Source organism: Pipistrellus kuhlii, unplaced genomic scaffold (genome assembly GCF_014108245.1).
Source record: "Pipistrellus kuhlii isolate mPipKuh1 unplaced genomic scaffold, mPipKuh1.p scaffold_m20_p_1, whole genome shotgun sequence".
In the NCBI taxonomy this organism is placed as follows: Eukaryota; Metazoa; Chordata; class Mammalia; order Chiroptera; family Vespertilionidae; genus Pipistrellus; species Pipistrellus kuhlii.
Genome location: NW_023425404.1, coordinates 62,519,748 through 62,540,945, shown reverse-complemented (window position 1 = coordinate 62,540,945; position 21,198 = coordinate 62,519,748). Strand labels below are relative to the sequence as shown.

General features: G+C 40.7%; 1 long non-coding RNA gene and 1 gene segment (V, D, J or C); one reads left to right on the top strand and one right to left on the bottom strand.

Moving 5' to 3' along the window:
• The window catches only part of LOC118724741, a 48,198-nt gene extending 33,888 nt beyond the window's left edge, over nt 1–14,310 (bottom strand). Inside the window, 2 exon segments of the C gene segment in view lie at nt 13,626–13,946; nt 14,095–14,310. Of these exon segments, the coding sequence occupies nt 13,626–13,946; nt 14,095–14,140 (367 nt within the window).
• LOC123652696 lies at nt 1,498–20,572 on the top strand. Its single transcript, XR_006742163.1, has 4 exons — nt 1,498–1,588; nt 17,756–17,860; nt 18,964–18,997; nt 20,386–20,572. It is a non-coding gene; the product is annotated as an uncharacterized LOC123652696 (long non-coding RNA).
• The last annotated feature ends 626 nt before the right edge of the window (nt 20,573–21,198 follow it).

Genomic DNA, 21,198 nt, shown 5'->3' with positions numbered 1-21,198 from the left:
AATGGTTTGGGAATGACCATTGTTGGAAGATGTAGGGCACAGGTCAGGGAGGCTGGGAGAAGAACTGAATTTTAAAAAATTATATAGTATCAACACTCTGTGAGCAAATGTTATAATTTTATAAAGTGGAGGTCAAAGGATCAAGATTAGAGAAAGATATTTAGAAATAAATGCAGCAGGAGACACTAAGTGAATGATTGGGTATAGAACAATAACATCGAGAGCATTTTTACTGATATTGTAAACTATGCCAATGTACAATGTAGCCCAAGCTTGAGCTCTTTGCTCCTCAGAGCTGCCTGGGATAACAGAGAAATGGAAGAGGACATTTCTACATAAGGTTTCTGAAAAAATATTTAATTTGTACATTGATCTTGTAATGGAAATATGAAAGCCCAAAGGCTTTTGGGAGTTAGCTTCAAAGGGAAATAATAGAAAACACAAATAAACCAGAGCATTTACAGAAAAAGAAGACAAGCCCGGTTTAATGAATGGTCAGATGTAACATAGCTTGGAACATATAATTTTCTTTCAGAGCACTGATAACATTTCAGTGAACTTGAGTCTGGATGCCTGTGTTGAGCAACAATGGCAGCCGCTGTTTTGTGTGAGTTCAATCAGGAGAGACAGGGAATAATTAGTCTGATTCCTGACACTGTTGTTTATCAGAGCCTTTGGCTCAAAAACACTGTGAGATGTCTTGTGGGTTTTTAAAAAATTTATTTTTATTATTTATCTGTTTGTTTTTCAATATCATTTTTAAAAAAATCCTCACCCGAGGGTATTTTCCATTGATTTTTAGAAAGAGGAAAATACAGAGAGAAACATGAATATGAGAGAAACATCAATTCATTGCCTCCTGCACTCACCCTGGAGGCACGTGCCCTTGACCACAATCGAACCCAGGACCCTTAAGTCCACAGACTGACACTCTATCCAAATAGAGTGTCAAACCAGCTAGGGCTTGTGTTTTCCATATTTTGCTTTTGTTTTGTGAATGTTGTACAGAGCTACTCTTATGCCTGAGGACCTTGCCTTTTCACACTGTGTATGTATGTATATATATGATACCCTATATTGGTGACACCAATGATTCATTTGTAAGCCTTTCTTAATGCCTAATTAATATCAGCACTTCAGGTAGCTTACAATACTGGATTCGAAGGCCACAATACAGGAATATAGACTCTTGGTCTTTTTCTTACTGTCTCCAAATGTAACCAGATAATCCTCTAGTACTTGGGAGCCAAGTTACTGTTTTTGCGAAAACGTTCTGGAGTGTTGCTTTAGAAAACCTAGGAAAGTGTAAGACTAAAGACAAGCCACAGCCTGAAGCCCAGACTGCTGACTTGAGCACAGATGGGAGAATGTTAACAGCCAAGAAATATGAGGTCTTTGGCTCCTTTCCCAGAACTGCCAGGCTAAGACCTTGGCAGAGACTCAACAGGAAACTGAACTCTATTTGCATATCCTTTTATACATGGGAGATTAAAAGCTTCAACCTTGAGTGATCACAGTTTTTGAGAATCACGATGAGGCATTAAAGAGGAGGAGTGTCCCAAGGGAGATGAGCTGGAGGCAAAGCAAGGTAGGTGTGAGGTTAGCAATGACTTTCAATTCCCTTTGATTAATCATGAGTGTATTTCATTTAGTTCTTTTTACTTTATTTTATCCTTTTTGGGTCAGAGCAAGGCAGAAACCTGTGCTTCCCAAGCTTGGGAATCTGTCAAATTTGATTTCCTTTGTCCCACAACTGTTTTCTTCTCATTCTTGCTGGTCAGAGACCTATAGCTTATTAGTGCTGAAGGAACCTTATAGGTCATCCAATATAAACTCTCTATTAAACAGATGAGAATCGAAGATTCAAAGAGATTAACTGATTTATCTAAATCATAACAAAAGAAAATAAGTGTTTGCCTTCCAAACCATTTCCCCTCCCAATAGGCTGCTAGCTCTGGTTAGCAGGTGAAAGTTTTCTCAGCTCTCAAATTGCTCCTTTCCATCCAGCATGTGGTTTACTATTGATATTCTCATAATCTTCTTTTATCAGAACATGCATTTCTGGCACAGCTCTGATTCCTTGGTCTTTCTTCCTAGCTCCACTGGATAAGGTCTCTATAGTTCTTTATCTATCTATCTATCTATCTATCTATCTATCTATCATCTATCATCTATCATCTCTATCTATCTATCTATCTATCTATTATTTTATTGTTTTCAGAGAGAGAAAGAGTTGGGGGGAAGAGATAGAAACATCAATGATGACAGAGAATCATCTACAATATTACCTGTCTCTTGTATGCCCCCTACTGGGGCTCAAGCCCACAACCTAGGTATGCACCCTGACTGGCAACTGAATTATGACCAGGTCCTGGCTCATAGGTCAGGGCTCAATTACAGAGCCACACCAGCCAGGCCTCTATAGTTCTTTAATGGAAGAAGCTAGAGGACTGAAACAAGGCTATTTATCTGGGGGAATCATTAGGAATTCATTTATTTGATTTTCTTGGTCAAGTAGCATAGGGAGAACCCCATATAGACAGCATGGGCAGAATGAGGATGGACAAATGCTACCCTAATGGGTTAGTAACTAAATTTTATAGCTTCCTTTTTAAGGATGAGAAAATATCTCTATTAATAAAAGGGTACATTAATTAAAAATACTGGGAGACGTAGCTGGTTTGGCTCAGTGGATAGAGTGTTGACCTGAAGACTGAGGTGTCCCGGGTTCAATTCCAGTCAAGGGCACATGTCTGAGTTGTAGGCTTGATCCCCAGTAGGGGGGATGCAGGGGGCAGCTGATCAATGATTCTCTCTCATCATTGATGTTTCTATCTATCCCTCTCATTTCCTCTCTAAAATCAATAAAAATAAAAATATTAAACAAACAACACAGGTGACGTCCTGAAGGAGAGCATCCTCAAAGTCAGATAAGGGCAAACTTCTGAAAACTGAGATCCCCTTGTCCAGTGATTGTTTTAGACATCTGAACCAAATCTATTGGAAAAAGATTTTGCATAAAAATCCATTCTCCTTGTTACTTCTGATAAAGCTGGGACTGGCCAGAGCCACCTTCATCTGGAATAGACACAGGGCAATGAAGACACAATGTTATTGGGGAGCCAAACAATCACAATAATGAACTTGTCTTTGAGGCTTTCACTATCATTGGTGCAGGGAAATAATTTAGAGAGGTTGTCTGGAAAGAACATTCCTGATGAGGTATTTTTATGAAAATAATACTGGCAGCAATTTGGATTTAAAAAAATTTTTTTTTTTTGAAAAGTGGTGGTAGTCATTGTCAGTGTTCCCTCTCATTTTCTATCTTTTTCTTTTTTTTCCAGGACAAAAACCACTGTCCTTCAGACCATTAATAACTAAGGGAATTAAGTATTAGCATTATTGAGCACCTTTGGTGTACTTGTCACCCCGGTGTGCCAGATGCCTGCTAGCAATCATTTCATTTAATCCTCATAATAACCCTATGAAATAGGTAGTATTATTGTCTCTATTTCATGAACGAGGAAATAGAGGTTTAGAGAAGGTGAGCAGCCTTGATCAATTCCCATATGAGTAAATGAGGAACTGTGGAATTACCTATTTTTGTTGAATTCCACAGCTCATGCTCTTTTTACTACTAAAAAGGACTCACATATAAAATCATATTTAGTTTATAGACCAAAATATATTTTTTTGAACAAAATTTTAAGCTTGTTCATTTTAAGATCAGTGAAAGGACCTTGCCAAAGTTAGGGACCATGTTCAGATTATTGTTTTTAAGTTCAACACATACTAATATTTTTTTGTGAATGATTAAACATATTTATTTTTTGTATGTTATTTTACCTACTAGAGGCCCGATGCATGAAATTTGTGCATGGTTAGGCCTTCCTTCCCCTGGTTGCTGGCACCAGCTTCCCTCTGGCACTAGTGATCCAGGCTACCCTCCTGCCAATGGCAGCCCCACTTCTTCCGGAAGGACATCTGGTCTAATTAGCATATTATACTTTTATTATTATAGATATTCACTATATTGCCACCTATTAAAGAGAGGAAAATATACCTACTTAAATTGTGCCATAAAACTTATTGTTAACAGCACAATAAAGATGTTTTCATGGATCTGCAAATGTGGGAATGATTATAGAAGTTAGGTATCTGGAACCCAGATAAAACCCCACTCCCATCTTTCTTTCAGTTCATCATTACATGTTTTGCTCTTTCTCACTTTCCTCCAATGTCCTAGAAGTCAAAGGCTAAGAAAAACAACTGTGATGGGTGGCCAGCTCCACCTGAGGGCAGGTGTGAGTTAGATTTTTTGACCACCCAATCATTATTCAGAACAATCCTTCTGCCAACAGAACTTTTGGAAAGATCACTCAGGACTGATTCCTTACCTCCTTACCTTTTGGCCCAACCAGCTCTGGATGTAGTAAGTTGGAAGTTGAAAAAACTGAGAAGTTCAAAGGAGCAGAATGAAGAGGTTGTGTTTCACATGTGACGAAGAGGGTAGTCCCAAGCTGATGAGGAAGGAAGTGCAGGCCTGGGATGGGGAGACCCAGCTGGAGAAAGATCACTGATTGTTTCTACAGGTTCTCCTTTTGTTCTGCCCACCAGAGAGCTTTCTCCTTTATTTCCTTTATGGTTCACTGTGGTGAAAGCACAATTATTCTGTGCTGATTCTTCCTGTTTTAATCTGTTGGTCTATAAACACAACTGATTTTTGATATTATTCCTGGTGATAACAAACCTCTCCAGGTAAGATGTGTAATACTTAACATTCCCCAAAGGACTAATTTTGGAAACATATTCACATGGTCTTTTTTGGAGCTTGGCTGTACCAGTTCATCCAGAGAAATCCAAAGTTAAAGCCAGACGTGTTGCAGGTGATCATCAGGGAGTTGTGGTCCCTCTTTCTCCGAATCCACTAGCTGATTCAGTGAATGAACCTCTGGAAAAGAGAAAGAACGGATGAAACTTGTAAGAGACAGACATTATGGTACCTCCAAACTGATGACTCTTGCACGACCATAGAGAAACAGCACAAGGAAGGTCATCCAGGAAAGACAGTACATGCTAGAGAAGAGGGTGGAAAAGTGCCCACAAACACTTTTTGGATGAAAACTATAAGGGTAGTACCATGGGCACCCAATAGGAAATAGTTTTGCCCTCCTTGCACAGCCTCCTTTTATAGAATAGAGCTACTGTAGTCAGAAAGGATTCTGGGAAGGTACTGGATCCATTCATGCCCACAGACATGATTTTTTAAAAGCTTTCAATAAGCACCAGAAAAAAGAAGCTCTCGAGTCATGTGGCAGGGCATCTTTGGAGCAGGCTGCCTGAGCTTATGCCCAGGCTTAGCTACTCACCAGCACTAAGACCTTTGGCAAGGCCTTAACCTCTCCTTGCTTTGCTTTCTTCATCTGTACAGTAGGGATAATTTTGTAATGGGTTATCATGAAGAGATGAGACAAATCAAAGTATGTAAACTAATTTGAACAGTGACTTGCATGTAAAGTATCACATGACTGTAGGCCTTCCGTTATTATTATCAGCAGTACCTCTTTATATTTGTTGATAATTTTCATTTTCAATATTTTATTTTTAACCTCTTTTTGCTGAAATTTCAGAAGGTTTTCTCTTTTTCTCCACTTATCTGTAATGGGGATGACTGATCACAGTTATCGAGGGCGAGAACTGGAAGGGCCCTCAGGCTGTCTCAGTTCCAGCTTCTTCACTTTATAATGAGCCTGGGGAGGTGAAGTGATGGGCTCTTCTCGCAGTGCAGAACTGGTTTTGAACACAGGTTTCTGGATTTCTTTTCTATCATGTAATAACTCTTTACATGCCACAACTCAATATTGTCTAATTTCTCCTGATTAACTCAGGGTACCTTGGAAACATACCGGGCCTGTGACCGGTGCTGAGTATCATAATATTGCCATTCTTATGACCTTATAGCACCCCATTGACTTTATTTTTCTTAACAGCATTGTCATATTGTTGACTTGTACTTATTTTGGAAAAGAAAGGAGAGGAGATTTTGTCTCTAAATGAAAGGCAGGCTCTGGCCATTGATTCATCTATTGCTCCACAGAAAGGATCAAAGGTACTGCCATGGGGATAAAGGTCAGGGAGCAAGGAGCAGGGTCCCTAAAGAGTGGGATTTATTTAAGTTGAGATGAGAGGGGAGGACTGGTCTTTGTTCTTTCAATCCACAGCATGTACTCTAAGTGTGAAGCTAGGCACCCATTAGAATGCAAAAGGACCCATCTTCCTTCCTTTCTTTCCTTCCTGCCTCCTTTCCCCTCCCTCTCCCCCGCCCCCCTTCTTTCTTTTCCTCACCCAAGGATAGAGAATATTTTTTTCCCATTGACTTCTAGAGAGAATGTAAGGAGGGGAGGGGGGAGAGAGGGGAAGAGAGAGAAACAACGTGAGAGAGGCATATCGATTGGTTTCCTCCTGCATGTGTCCTTGTTGAGTATATACACGTGACCTTTCAGTCTGCAGGCCAATGTTCTAACCACTGAGCAACTTATGCAGGGCTCAAGGAGTTTCTTTAGAAAGAGGTGGAGAACAAAGACAAACTCTGGAGTTCTTTAGGGCTTTGTACTCCCACAACACAGAGGAGACTTCCTACTCTTCAAACTGCAAAGTCACTTACTGTAAGGGGCTCAGCTTGGCTGGGAGGAGAAAGATTTTCCAGCTGATTGGAGGGGAAGAATTGCATAGCAGGGATGTGGGCTGGAAATACACTGCAATAGAATGGTTCCCATGGCAACCAGATGTCAGAGTACAGGGGAAAGAGTTCTTGACCAGGAGTTTGGGAACCTGTGCTCTTTGGCTTTGCCACTGGCTGGTTGTGTGATGGTGCGAGTGTCACTTAATATCTTCATTCCGAAGTTTTTACATCTTCAGTTGAAAAGGTTGAACCAGGAGGTGATTAAAGTTTTTCACTGTTCTGACACTGTGCATGTGTTTGTGTGTGTAAGGGGTAGGGCTGAGGAGGATGTCCTTCACATGGAAAACATAATAATGATTTGGATGCTGACAAGTGGATTAGCTGTGAACTCATTTTTAAGCTGATTTTTTGCAACAGAGGAGGGTTATTGCTCCTAGACCACACTATAAGGGTAGTACCATGGGCACCCAATAGGTACTGTTTAACGTAGTGACTGTTATACTGACCCCTTTGTGGTTCTTTGTTTCCTTATTTGTAAACTTGGCGCGTTAAATTCTTCTCCTCTTTAGACGACTGGGACAGTTAATTGCCTGTTAAGCACTCTTGAATATAACATGTGCTCTGCAGACGCAGTTTAGGTCTTTATGAAACAGGAGGCCTTTGACATGCAGAGCTTCTGACAACACAGGACATTTCTCCCTGGTGCTGTCCTGTGGATGTCGACTTTCCTTCTCATTGTCTATGAGCAATACTGCTCACTTCTGCCACATGGCGGGTGAGGATGAAACTGCCTCTGGGGCCCACCCTAGGCACACCCAGAAGTCCTAGAGGACGAATCTCTAAAGCTTTGGTAGGGATTTTGAAGACACTCCAGCTTTCTCCACAAGCACTCCACTCCCCCCTTCCCCCACCCCCGACCCTCCCAGGTTTATCTGTGACTGGCTTTCTTTGGACGAGGAAAAAGCAAGAACCTCACTGAGGTAAATACGTTTTATTTCAGGGTCCCAATCTATTGGACCCATTTCCAGGAGACACATCGGTCTGCAAAGGTAGATGAGGCTGCAGATTTGTCTCCTGGGGCTGTGAGAGCAGCTGGATCTTGAGGATCAGTGTGAGACAGGAGTCATTCAATCTGTATATCTCGCTTTATGTTTAGGAAGCAACACTCATCAATTCATGGAAGGTGGTCACGAAAGTGGGGAGAGAAGACAAAAGGCTCAGTGTTATATATTCCATTTGTCAGTATTCCAACTCTACCATCTCCCATTTCACCTTCTAAGTTTTGACCTTTTTAGGACTTTGTGCTAATTAATGGAATTCTATTACTTAATCTTGAAAAATGAAAGTCTGAACTATTTTGGGAAAGAGCTCTCAGCAAGGTAAGAAGACAAAACTATTGCTTATTCTCCCAGTTACAGAAAAGCTGGTACTATTATGTGTTATAAAGTGGGGCATGAAAATATTTCTAAAAGAAAAGTCTGGCAAACATCCAGACTCCAAATATTACCATCCTGACCACCTTCAGGCTTTTGTCGAATGTAATCTCACTGTAGCCTTTCTTGACCACCTGATTTAAAATAGTTATTTCCCATAGCCCCTTGATAGCATATTCGGTCTCCCTGTAGGGTCTTACATGGCAATTATCACCATCTAACAAATATTTTACTTTGTATTTATTTTCACTAAAATAAAGTCATGGGCTTCTGAGCATTGTATTCCCAGTGTATCTAGAAAGCTATGTGGCACATAGTAGGTATTTACAGTGGGTACTTAATAAACTGTTATTAATAAATACTTCAATGTTATATTCTAGGAAAGCAATTTTAACCTCCCAAGGTTCATACTTTGCATTAGTTTTCTTTCTTAATAATTTTCTGCCATAGCAATATATTTGTACTGACATTTCTTTTTCTTAAATTTATAAGTATTCATGAGGTTTTGTCCTTAAAGCAGAAAATAATAATTTAAACTTTCCTATTTTCCCACATGTGTGCAAGTAAACTGAAAACTTAAGGCTATTAGATTTCTTTTTTAAACAGTTTGAGAACCTGTCTTATTTAAAAAGCAATTGCTTTTTTGGTTTGGTTTCCTTTGTCCTGTCACCAGGCATGCTGCTCCTTGGGAGCTCTTGAGAATCTGGGATATGCGTTCAGAGAATTCCTTCAGTGTTTGATACACACTACTTACTGTATGCCGCTACCATCCATAATGCATTTGTGTATGTGTGAACTTCTAAAAAAAAAAAAAGAACCCAGATTCTGCATTTTTGAAGAACGCCCAAATCATTTGGTGGTGGTGAATGGGGGAACGAGGGGGAGTTAGGAATTACTCTTGGTTTAGGAAAGGTGTTATTGTGGCTTAATTTACCCAGCAGGTCTGTTTGGAGAAAAAGTTTGCAAAATCCCTTAAAAATAAAGTAGAAATGTTCTCTGACAGTCCAAGCCTCAAGGCCTGGGGCCTTGGGATTAAAAGGAAAGAAAAGGTAGTGGAAGGAGAAAGCCTGCTATCTTCCCCATTTTACTCCTGCCATGGGGGATGTGCAAGGAACACAGGCACAGGATGTCTGCTTGCCAAGGGTTAAGTAACTTGGTGTTCTAGAGTACTCTGTTAGTTACCCTTCAGACATTCTTGTTACAGTCAATAGCATTTTGTTAGTGGCTAGACGAGGCTTAGAGAAAGCATCTCAGAGGGCAATGCTAGCACCAGTGTTGTGTACTGCTGCATCCCCAGCTTCCAGCGCAGGGTAGGGAATGTAGTACTCACTCATTCAATGCTTCACTCACTTGCTCATTCCACACATTTGTTGGTTGCCCATTTTGTGCCAGACTTATTCTCAGTGCTGGAGGTAAGGCAATAAACAAAACAGGCAAAATCCCTGCCTCTTGGAGCTGTATTCCAGTGGAGAGCTAGATAACAGATAAATAAGGAAGTAAAATATATAGCACATCAAATAGTAATAAATGCTATGGGGGACAATTAAGCAGAAAGGAGGGATGGTATCTGCAAGAGGGATGAATAAAGTATCTTGCAAAAAAAATCAGAGATGCATATTCCTGTCATTTCAAGCAACATTTGGAGGCAATAGACTGTTTTAGGAAGAGCAGGAAAGAAGCCTGGATTCTGAAGAGTCTTCATCTTGTCAGTGCGGACAGATTATCAGGCCTCACTCCTGTCAGACACTGCATCAGGCTCAGACTCCCTCTGAAACAGGTTAAGTTTGGCTTGAACTCAACTCTCTTTCACATGGTGGCTCCTGCACCTTAATTCACTGCTGTGCTTTCTGGCGTCAGTTTGCTCATTATGAATGTAGAGAACTGTGGACAATAGGTCTTGAGGCCTTTGCTGCCTTGGTATACCAGTAAAAGTAATAATAAAACAGAGAGAATGGAAGAGACCAACTCAGACACTCTGCCTCACTGTACTGTAGATGGTAAGGTTAGCAATTTTGTGGACCTGCCAGAGACCCATGGAGTTTCTCTAGCTCTCATCCCACTGGCCACAGACCCCTGGACTGCCATTGTAGGCAGGCCCTGAGAAGTAAAAGAGAAGGCAGTCATTGCATTAGTGACCCAGAGAGTCTGACAAGGTATTGCCTTCCACAAGCATTAGGAAGGAGAGGTATGGGGTCATTTCCCATGCCATGGGTAGCCGCTGTCCTCCTTCAACCCAGGGAATGAGGCATCTCAGGAGAGCAGCCTGGGAGCTGAAATTGCAACTGGTGTTTGAAAGCAGGGGAGGGAGAGTTGGGAGGTGGGAGGAGTTAGTTATTTCCACCCCCATCCCCTTGTGGGGATGGCCCAGGAGTCAAAGGCACCCCCTGCATCACACAGATGATTGGACTTTACACACCTGCTCCCAGCTCTTCTTTCATTTTGATATTGTTACAGGTGATGCATTACTATAGTATATCCCACAGCCCCTAGCCCAGTGCCAGGACAGGCAGCCTTTGACTCAGACCCAGTTCTTGGCATTGCTTCTGTAACCTTCAGGAAGCTACCTAGTCCCCCTGAGGCTCAGTATTCCCATCTGTAAGATGGAGCTGAGAGTAACCACCTTATGAGGTTGTCATAAGGACTGAGTGAGTCCACACCTGAAAAGTGGTTGCATCTTTAGTGTGGCGATTGTGGGGAGAAGGGAGGGGGATAAATGGTAATGGAAGGAGACTTGACTTGGCATAGGGAGCACACAGTACAGTATACAGATGATGTGTTGTGGAATTGTGCACCCAAAACCTGTATAATTTTGTTAACTAGTGTCACCACACTAAAATGGGGGGAAAAGATGAAAAACAAGTGGTTGCATCTTGTCAGCACTCAGCATTTTAGTTCACTTTTTCCTCAATTATTTCATTGTTTAGTTTCCTCTTTAAAAAAAAATAAAATATATATATATATATATATATATATATATATATATATATATATATATATGTAGCATTTATTGACTAGTGCTATATGTGCCACCCAATTTACTTACTTTCTGTCATTAGCTTTTTACAACAACACTGGGAAGTTGGAACTCTTTTATCAACCCTAAGCAGAACCTTAGTTCAGGCTTTAACACTAACTTTAAACCTAACTGTAAACATAGTCCTAGGCTTACTCCTAGTCTTAACCCTCACCCTAGATGGTTTTAGAAGACAGTGTAAAGTTTATGTCAGGATCACCAAGTCTCCGAGTTAGAAAACATTTGACAGATCATCTGGATCACTGTTCCATTATCCCAATTTCTTGACAAATGGGAAGGAACATCAGTTTGAACAGGTCTGGTGGTGAGGGCACAGCCCTGTTGATCCCTGTTTCTAACGTTTTGGAGGTAGCCTTGTCTATGGCTCCCCCATCGTGCTGTGTCCTCTAGCACACGCTCCAGAGTCTGAAACCTGTTGCCTTCCCTTGCTAGCTTTGGAAATTTGGGCAAGTATTTTAGCTTTCCTGTGCCTTCATGTCCTCATTTATAAAATGGGGATAATAAATAAAAATTGTTTTGAGGATGAAATAATAGAATAGATGTAAAGTGCTCAGAAGAGTGCCTGGACTATAGCAGGCAACAATAGCAAGATGCTGTTATCACAATTAACATACAATTTTATGAATTTGCCCAGATATTTTCCTCTTCCTCCTAAAACACATTTTTCCAGGTTTTTGTCAGAGGATCCATTGGGTCTCCTCCTAAGAATCCATCTTGCAAACCTTATAACAGCATGGTACCAAAACTTTGACAGCATCTGCATAATCAGCTTCCAAATGTCATTCCTTTTCCAAAGTCATGATTTCAAACAGGGAGAAAATTGTACCCTTTCAGTCTTGGAAGTGCTCTTCACCTTTAAATCTAGCATAGATTTAAAGAAGAACAACAGGATATGAATAGCAGGTAGTGGGCTAGATGAGTATGATAGGGCGTGGGTGGTAACTTGGATACATCCCAGGAAAGTTGGATCCAAATTTCCTTCTAATAATGTAGGGCTCAAGATGCCCAATCTGGATGGGGATCTGAGAACCTGATTTTATATAAGGACAGAAATCAATATTCAGAGCCTTGAGACAGTTTTACCAGAGAAACCATTCAACAGAGTGGGGCAGTGAGGTAGAGGCCAGGTAGAGGCCTATGTTGGAATTAGGACACTAGGACAGAGTGAGTGGGTTTGAGATAAAGAGTTGAAAAGAGAGATTCTTGGAAATGTACCTGTTTGGGGAGATAAATGAGAAGAGCTCATGAGGTCATGGCTAAAATGCACAGAATAATTACACATTATAACTATATACATTATGTATATATGTGCATATATATGTGTATCTATCTATCATCTATCTATCTATCTATCTATCTATCTATCTATCTCTCTATGAATGAAAAGCCAGGCAGAATCATGAGAGGTGGGAGGTTTGGGAATATTCTTGGTGAAACAAGTAAGGAGCCCTGACTGGAACCAACTGTGTGTGTCTGCAAACTTGTTAGTCTTTTTGTACTTTTGTGGAAAGTATCATAGAATCTTTGATAAGAAGTGTTAGTTGGAGAAAGTATTCCCTAAACATTGCTTGGAGTAGTCTAATAAGGCTTTGACAGTTATTTTTATTTTAAATTAAAAAAATATTTTTGACTTTATTGATGTGCAATAAAATGCAAATATTCACAGTGCACAGTCTGATAAATTGTATATACCTGTACATCCATGAAACCATCACCATAATCAAGTTACTGAACATATCCATCATCACTGAAAGTTCCAATGAGGTATTTTATAAGGTTAGTGATAGATAATTCTAGATGAGGCCAGAAGGATAGCCACAGGTACAGCCTCAGAATAGTCTGTCAATCATCTAAGTCTGGGAAAGTACATTGTTTAAGATAAAAGTGGAGTTTAAATTGAGTTGTCTACGGAAGGATAAGAAAGAAATTCTCCAGGATTTATTTCTAACATATATATATATAGAAGTACAGAGGTAGAGAAGGAAGGAAGGTCAAAAGGCTATATTCTGTCAGTAATCATCAAAACAATACAGAATGCAGTGCATACTGTTGATGCTGAAGAAAGGGATTCTCTTCACTCCCCCCCACCCCCCTTCCAGAACAGCTATATTCATGGTGTATGTGACTGGGGAGAAACTGGACATCCATTACCTGTAGTCATATTTTAGAAAGTGCCCCTTTAATCTAATGCCCTAAACACTTTGAGTATGGGGCCAAATCTTTTATGAAGTTTCAAGAAAACTGTTAAAAGTGTACAGTGAATGCTCCTGACTTTGGCTCTGTCTCTCCTCCTGTCCCATACTGGGCCACACCCACTGGGGCTGCCTCTTTGAGTAACATGGGAGCTCCTGAGTGACCAAGGGTGAAGGAAAATCAGCCTTCTCTGGCCCCCGTTTCTTAAACTATTTATTAAAGATGAAATCATGATCTTGTTGAAATTGCTGTTCTACATAGATCTCTATGGTTTTTGAGCTGCTCAGAAGTGGGCCAGCAGCAGGGTGGTAGTCGCTGGCACAGTAGTAAATTCCTTCATCTCTTTCTGATGCTTTAAGGATCTCAAGCTCAGCCTTGTTGCTTGAACTATCAATGCTAGCCCGGAACTTGCCGAAGAAACCACGGCCATACATTCCCCCTTCTCGGTGTATGTAAGTCATTGTGTTACCCTCGGTCTGCCTGTACCAGCTGATATAGTAGTTACTGATCATTTCTCCCTCCAAGGAGCACCTGAGGGTGGCAGACATCGCCAAGAACACAGTCACTTCTTGGTCTTGTTCCAACTGGACAGCTGACATGACTCCTGAAAGCAAAGACATGACAGGGACTCAGTGAGGACTGGGACTACAATCATCAAGTAAGGGGCACTGTCCATGAACTCCAGGCCCTGGCATTCTTGATGCCTCATTGTTGTTAGTCTTACTTGATTGAGTTTCTAGGATCTACCTTACCTGTCCAGAAGAGGGTGAGATAGATGAGTGAGCAGTTCCTCTGCATGGCTCCACTCAGAAATAGCTCTGCCTCTAACTCACCCTCTGCCGGGTCCCTCCTCTGAGTCAACACCTTCTCTGTGACACATGTGTGACTGAGGAAATCAGCCCTTGTCGGCAGCTGTTCTGTTTCCCATGAGGGGTTTTTGCCAAATCACAGGAGTGTCACAGAGCTTATAGCTTGTTACTGGGATGATAATACCACCTTCAAGATTGATAATGTGGTCCAGATAAGGAAGGACACTTGAAAAAAGGTAAAGACAGCTTATAATATTTGATTGATAATAAGGTTCTGCTTCCTGCCCTAGAAATTACGTTTGATATTATGCTCCATTTTCATGTTAGATATACTTGTTATGTGCTCTGTGGTGATGTCACAATCAATGCCAAGAAGAATTATTGATATTTACAGCTGTAATCAAAAGAACCATCAAATAAGAAGATCGATGGACTGCGGGTGTTGTAATGATTTTGTGTTGACTGCAAACTCCCTCTAGGCAAAGTTGGATAGCTGCATAAGGGTGATTCACCAAGTGTAAAAGAGCAAGCAAAGGAAATATTGTCTCCAAATTTGAGCCAGTTTCCTGATCTTTATTGAGCTCATCTGTCTTTTCTGAAGATAGGTCACCTATGTTGAATTACATAGAGCCAAATATTGTTAAAAAACTTAGAAACCACCACTACCTTCCAGTTTATGACAACCTAAATTTATGTTTTCAAAACAGAGGCATGCTTGAACTTTCAGGACCAACACTTTTGAATTTCAAGAACAATAATCTATGCAATTTTGAAATAAACAGGTAAATTAATAATGGAAACTAGAGGGTACAGCAGAAGCGGGGAGGAGGATCCTTTGATATGCAAAGAAGCAGGAACAACGTCAGCACCCAACATCTGAGGCTAGCTGCAGGACCTAAATTCCCATGCTAGTGGAGGAGAGACCCACCTAAACTTTCCTGTTTTCTCCATGTGACTGGGACCAGACTGGCCTGAAGAAATTCAGATAGAAGCAAGCTCAAGTTTGCTGGATCTCATAGCAGTTGCTCTCCTAATCCTTGAATCATCTCATTTGCCCAATTGCCCACTACAACCATTCCTAGAGGACCATTAGCAAGTACTCAAGGTGGACTCATTCTTTGAAATGATAAATTCCATCATCAGTGCTCACTTGAAGAACACAATGATGCCCATTCTCTATAGTTCTTTGAGAGCTGTTGAGGGCAGCTTCTCTGGACTCAAATACTTTATCTTTTTATATCAGGTTCTTAGCTCTTGGCACATCCTATAATTTTGTCATTTTTACTACACACTAGATCCTAAAGACTCACTGGTAAATGACAGATGTTATCTCTCCTCTTATAAAACTTATGTTCTAGCATGAGACCTCATCACTTAATGCATAATTTGCATAATGAATTCCTCCACTGCAGCTGTTATAAGTACTGCGCAGAAGCAGAAGTAATATGAGACCATGTTGCTGGGGCCAGGATCTGGTAAGGGAAGGCTTCCCTAAAGAAGTGACTTTGCAGATATGATTCCAAAGAAGAAGTTACCCATCTATGCTAGATGGAGTCTTTTTGTCCCTTCAGGTTTACTCTATTTCTTACTCTAGGAGGCTGACCTTAATGGACAACATCCACCTGGTTCCCTTGCTCTCTGGTATGCCATTGGGAGGTACTAAGATTGGAGAGGAGGAGAATGAGGTATGTTGTTATTACCCCCCATTACTTCCTGCAGAAATGCATATTGGCAGAGGCTGCTTTCCTCAACTGCAGGCTATAGCTTCTCTCCTACACCTGCAGCATCCAGTAACAGCTCCTCTACATCATGCTTCAGGACTAGGTGGCAGTGGCTTCTTTGTTGTCAGACCCAGGATGTTTTATCATATTTTCGTTTCCCACAACCCAGCTGCATTAGTTTTCTCTGACTGCCTTAAAAGAACCACAAACTGGGTGGCTTAAAATAATAGAAATGTAATGCCTCACAGTTCTGGAGGCTAGAAGTCCAAAATCAAGGTGTCAGCAGGGCTGAAACCTGTAGGGGGATTCTTTCTTGTCCCTTTTTGAACTTCTGGTGCTTTGCTGCAAATCTTTGGTGTTCTTGGCTTGGCTTTTGGTGTGTCACTTCAGTCCCTGCCTTCCTGGTCACACTGTGTTCTCTCTCCATCTCTGTTTTCGCATGACTGTTTTTCATAAAGATGTTGGTCATATTGTTTTTGGGGCCCACTCTATGTGAGCTGACCTCATCTTAACCAATTATATTAATTTCAATGACCCTATTTGCAAATAAGGTCAATTTCCAAGCCCCTGGAGGTGACAACTCAACATATCTTTTCTTTTTTTTAGAGACATAATTTAATCCATAACACCTGCCCATACCTTTGTAAATGCCACTTTCATTAGATTCTCTCAAATCACCACTCCAAGAGTATCCTCTGCCTGATACACCAGGTATCAGGGGACATGTATAGGGAAAGATTATTCTATATAAAAAAACAAGTTCATGTAAGAAAAAGCTCTGAGGCAGGAGGAAGTGTTGTGGGCTTAAAATTGCACTAAAAGCAAGAGAACAATTAGCTAGGCTCAAAGAAGCCTGTCTTCTTAGATAATTGCTCTTGAGTTCTCCCAAATTATTCAGCAAGTAATTCTGAAAAATCCCAAGAATGTGCTTATGTTTATGATTATGACTTATATCTGCTACAGGTTAGAAGCAATTTTAAGAGTTGATTGCTAATGGGCAAAGGCAACCTTCCTTAAGGCCTGACTAGGAGTGAGTCAATGTTAATAATAAATCAAAGCCAGAGATAGAAGACAGTAGTGGAGAGGGAATCAGTTATGATGGTGTAGAAGCTTAGGGCAGTGGATGTCTAGAAGCCATGCCTTGCCTGGTCTGGGAGAGTCAGGACCTGCAGCATACCTTGGCCTTGGTCAGGTCACATGGCAGGAGCAAGATAGAATTTGAACACAAATGTAGCCTATCTTGGGGTGCCCAGATGGAAGATAGGAAAGTATGCCAGGGCTTTGCCTTTGGACTCTACCTTTCTCAGGCTCTGTGCAGGCTGTTCCTTGTGCTGGTTCTTTCTATATCAGGGACAGCAATTAGCCACATCTTCCCATGACCTGGGGGATGACTTTTATTTCATGTGATTTCCCAGGAGAACTAATGTTTATTTCAGCCTGTGAGGGATAAATGAGATAATATTTGCAAACACTTGTCTCATTACTTGGCTATTTGTTAGTTTCCTCCTTGATATATTTTTTATAAAAACAAGGATATTTGAGACTTGAGTGGTCAATAGCAGAGGCAAAGTGGTTTGGAGGGATTTATCCTTCCTTCCCCATCATCTCCATCAGCTTCCCATTTTGACATCTTCCTATTTTGAAAATACAGCCTCAGGCAAGTTCCTAAGGCATCTTCCAATGAGATCACTACTCTTCAGCCCCTTGCCTGTAGAAATTTTGAAGTTGCCTTTGCATGTAGTGCTTTATGATATATAAGTGCTGCCTCACACTTGTTACTCGGCCTGTCTTTATCTCTTGGGTAATCCCTCCAAACTCCTTGTAGAACTCATACTGCTCCTCAAAAGTGCTGATTGAAATGAAATGATTTTTTCTGCCCACAGGATGCCTGACTTGAATGTGAGTTGTTGTCTACAACATACAAGGAGAGCAAAGGAAGACTAGTAAGGAGCTCATTCCCAAGGTCATGACCATAGGAAGGACCCCAGGTTTTTGGGTTGTGGCTTTAAAGATAGACTATATCATTATAGAAACTTCTGTTTCCTTCAGCCTGACCAGACAGAGGAGGATTAAGAAAGAGACCCTAATACACAAACTGCCTCAAATGCTTTCTGCTTTTGTGTAAGATGTCTAGAGATGGCTGTAATGCTGAGGTCATTAATATTTCATTTTCAGGGCCACAGTGCTGCTTACGGGTCCCAGGCAAATCAACCAATGAATTACATAGAAATGGAGGAAGATGTGTTTATTGAAAAAAGAAAGAAAAATATTTGATGTCTTGGGGCCCTTAGCAAGCCCTTGAATTTATGTTTCAGCTTTCACATCCCATAATCTCAAGCAGAGGAGCTGCTTTTCTGTTCTTCAAATGAGTTCTTTGAGCTCATCCTCCATTTTCTTTGAATTTTCACAGACTGTTAAGAGCAGGCAGCTGGGTAACCCTACCTTTTCTCAGACAAGACTTAAACAGAACACTACCTATAAGATTGGGCTGGATGGGGTCCTGGAACTTGGGGGGTGGTCCTTTTTTTTCCAGTGCCTTCTCTAGTTCTCAAGAAGTAGTTATGCTCTAGTTCAGAGACCACTGTACTTAGAAAAGGCTTGGAAAATCTGGATTTGTGCCTGATACCATCACTTAACCTCTCAAGACATCAGTTTTCTAAACAATAAAATTGGGATAATATCACTTCATGTGGTCATGAAATAATGGATGTGAGTACACTTTGTGATTGATCTACAGTTAGGCTGGCACTGGAGGTCACCTGACAGTGTGGAAGCTGCTAGGGGCAGGATTTGATTTGTGGCCTATTTGGAAGCAGAGGAGCAGCACCACCCATAGAGCAGCACAGTAAGAAGACCCCCTCCTCTTCCATGGCGGTTTTGACTCTCCAAGGAGAATTGGCATCTACTATGAGTAAAGTTGCTCTGGAGACCAGAGCCATAGATGTCTCCTTGTTGATATATAATTTCAGGAAGCCATCTTGGCTCACTTTAAGCCAGTATATGGTATGGTCATTAATTTCCCATTTTGTCATTTGGCACTGTAAAATTTTGCTTCTACTAAAAGGAACAACTTTTATTGTTGCTCCAACAGGCATCTAGCTTGTTTCCTGAAAAACAAAATCAAGGTAAAAGAAACCATAATTTTTGATGGTTTCTTACTCTATTTGTAAAAGTTCTTTTTATTGTTTATTGAAATATATTTACTTTGGATCTTTTATTTATATATCAAGAGAGTTTATTCCTAGGAAGGGAGATAGTCTTTGCTAAAATGCCACTCTTCCACAGGACAAGAGCCCATAACTGTCACGCAGAATTTAACAGGAAACATTATTGCATTGATGTAATTCTTAGTGGCATTTAAGTGCCTACTATTGTATTCTGCCCATATAGAACACATCATAAATGTAGATGCTGGACTGGAAAAAAACACAACACAAAATAAACATAATGGGAAGACAAAGGAAGTGAAGTGGGCAATGAAAATTAGATGAGAAAAAGCAAAGTTAAAGCATGGAAAAAGGTTTACTAGCGTATTATAGACTTATCTGCTCAAAGAACAGAGTAGATCAAACTAAAAAAGAAGGGAACTATAACAACTTAGATAAGAGAATGTGAAGGCAGAGAAAAATTGGAGAGGAAATTAGGACAGTTATTTTCAGGCAGTGGTTCTGATTCCCAATCTTGGCCCCACATCGGGATCACCTAGGGAGTTTTCAAAAGTACCGAAGCCTGGGTGCTACCCCCAGAGAGACTATCTGGGGTGGGGCCTGGGAATAAGAATTTTTAAAAAGCTTCCTAGGTAATTCTATGTGCAGCTGGGGTTGAAGACTACTGGGTAAGAGATCATTAGTCAAACAAAGAATAAACCATGCAGTGCAGCAAAGGCTTATTACAGTGTTGTTCTCAGGGGACAAGACAAAGCCTGTGGCCAGGTGTCACCTGTGATTGAATGGCTCTGACAGTCTTCTGTTCCTTGTCCTTTATCCAGGAACAGAATGGACATTCAATGGCTCTCCTCCTTGGTAATTGCTCACAGTGGTCTCTTATGAATAAGAGGGTGTGAGGGCCTGCTTAGGTCAACATCAGCCATCTCTTTGCTCCCCTGAACTCCTACAAGTGAGAGCAGTTACTTAGTGCTTAGCAAGTATTTGCTAGCTGCTATGGTCCTTGTCCTCTGGGTCCTTCTATACTAATTGAAATGGGCTAAGTCTGTGGTCCTTGGTTCTTCCTCTTAATCCTACCCTGACCTTTAGGATCCAAATTCTGCCCTATTCAACTTCTGTCTGAGAGGTAGAATTCAGCCAAAGGGGCTGCTAACAAGCTGTGATTCCTTATACTGAACAACACATCACTGTGTGTGTGTGTGTGTGTGTGTGTGTGTGTGTGTGTGTGGTGGAATGCAGCCTATAGCACACCAGACTGACAACGTAATGGGTTATTTGCTGTATTTCAACTATTTATTTTTCCTTTTTTCCCTCCTATTTTTCTTTCTTCCTCTCTATTTTTTCTCTAGTAAATCACAGGCTCACAGAAGATCACAGTCATCTGAGGAGATCTACCACAGAGAGTGAAAATGTGTTCAGTGTCCTGATGTTGAGCACCAGTATTTAGAGGGGGTGACTTACCTCTGCTCTCCTGGAACTGCTGATTTCATAGTAAAGATTTGGAGAGAGAGAGAGAGAGAGAAAGAGAGAGAGAGAGAGAGAGAGAGAGAGAGAGAGAGAGAGAGAGAGAGAGAGGGAGAGAGAGAAAGAGAGAGAGAGCGCACTGTGGGTAGAATGTAAAGTTATTGCTGTCACTGGAAATCTTCTTTGATTTCCTTTGCTTGCTGGAATAGCTGTGGGGCCTCAATTAGAACATGGAGAGGCCAAAACCAGAAATTTTTATGCTGAGAAGAGAATAATCTTATGCCTTTGCTGGTAGAAGTCTATTTATAAAAAAAACAAAGTAATGGTAATTTTTGCTTTCATCCAATAATATCCAGATAAAGAGGAAAATGCTAGAAAAACTTGGATTGGTTATCAGTTTAAAAGAATCTGAATAGAAGCCCCTCTTCATTTTTTTCTATTTTTTCTGTGCACAAATAAAAAGCACTTCTAATTATTCTCTTCTGAAATAGGGAAAAAATATTTCACTCAAGATTCCTGGTTTGGAGTAGGGTTGGGATAAAGGTCAGAGATAGGGATAAGATAAATGTTTTGTGTGTTTTTTTGATGACAGGACTTAGAAAAAAGTAGAATGTAGATGCTTCAGTGCTTATAAGAAGTTCAGATTATGTATTTTAGAACTATACAGCTGTGGAATTCATCTTATATTAATCTCCAAC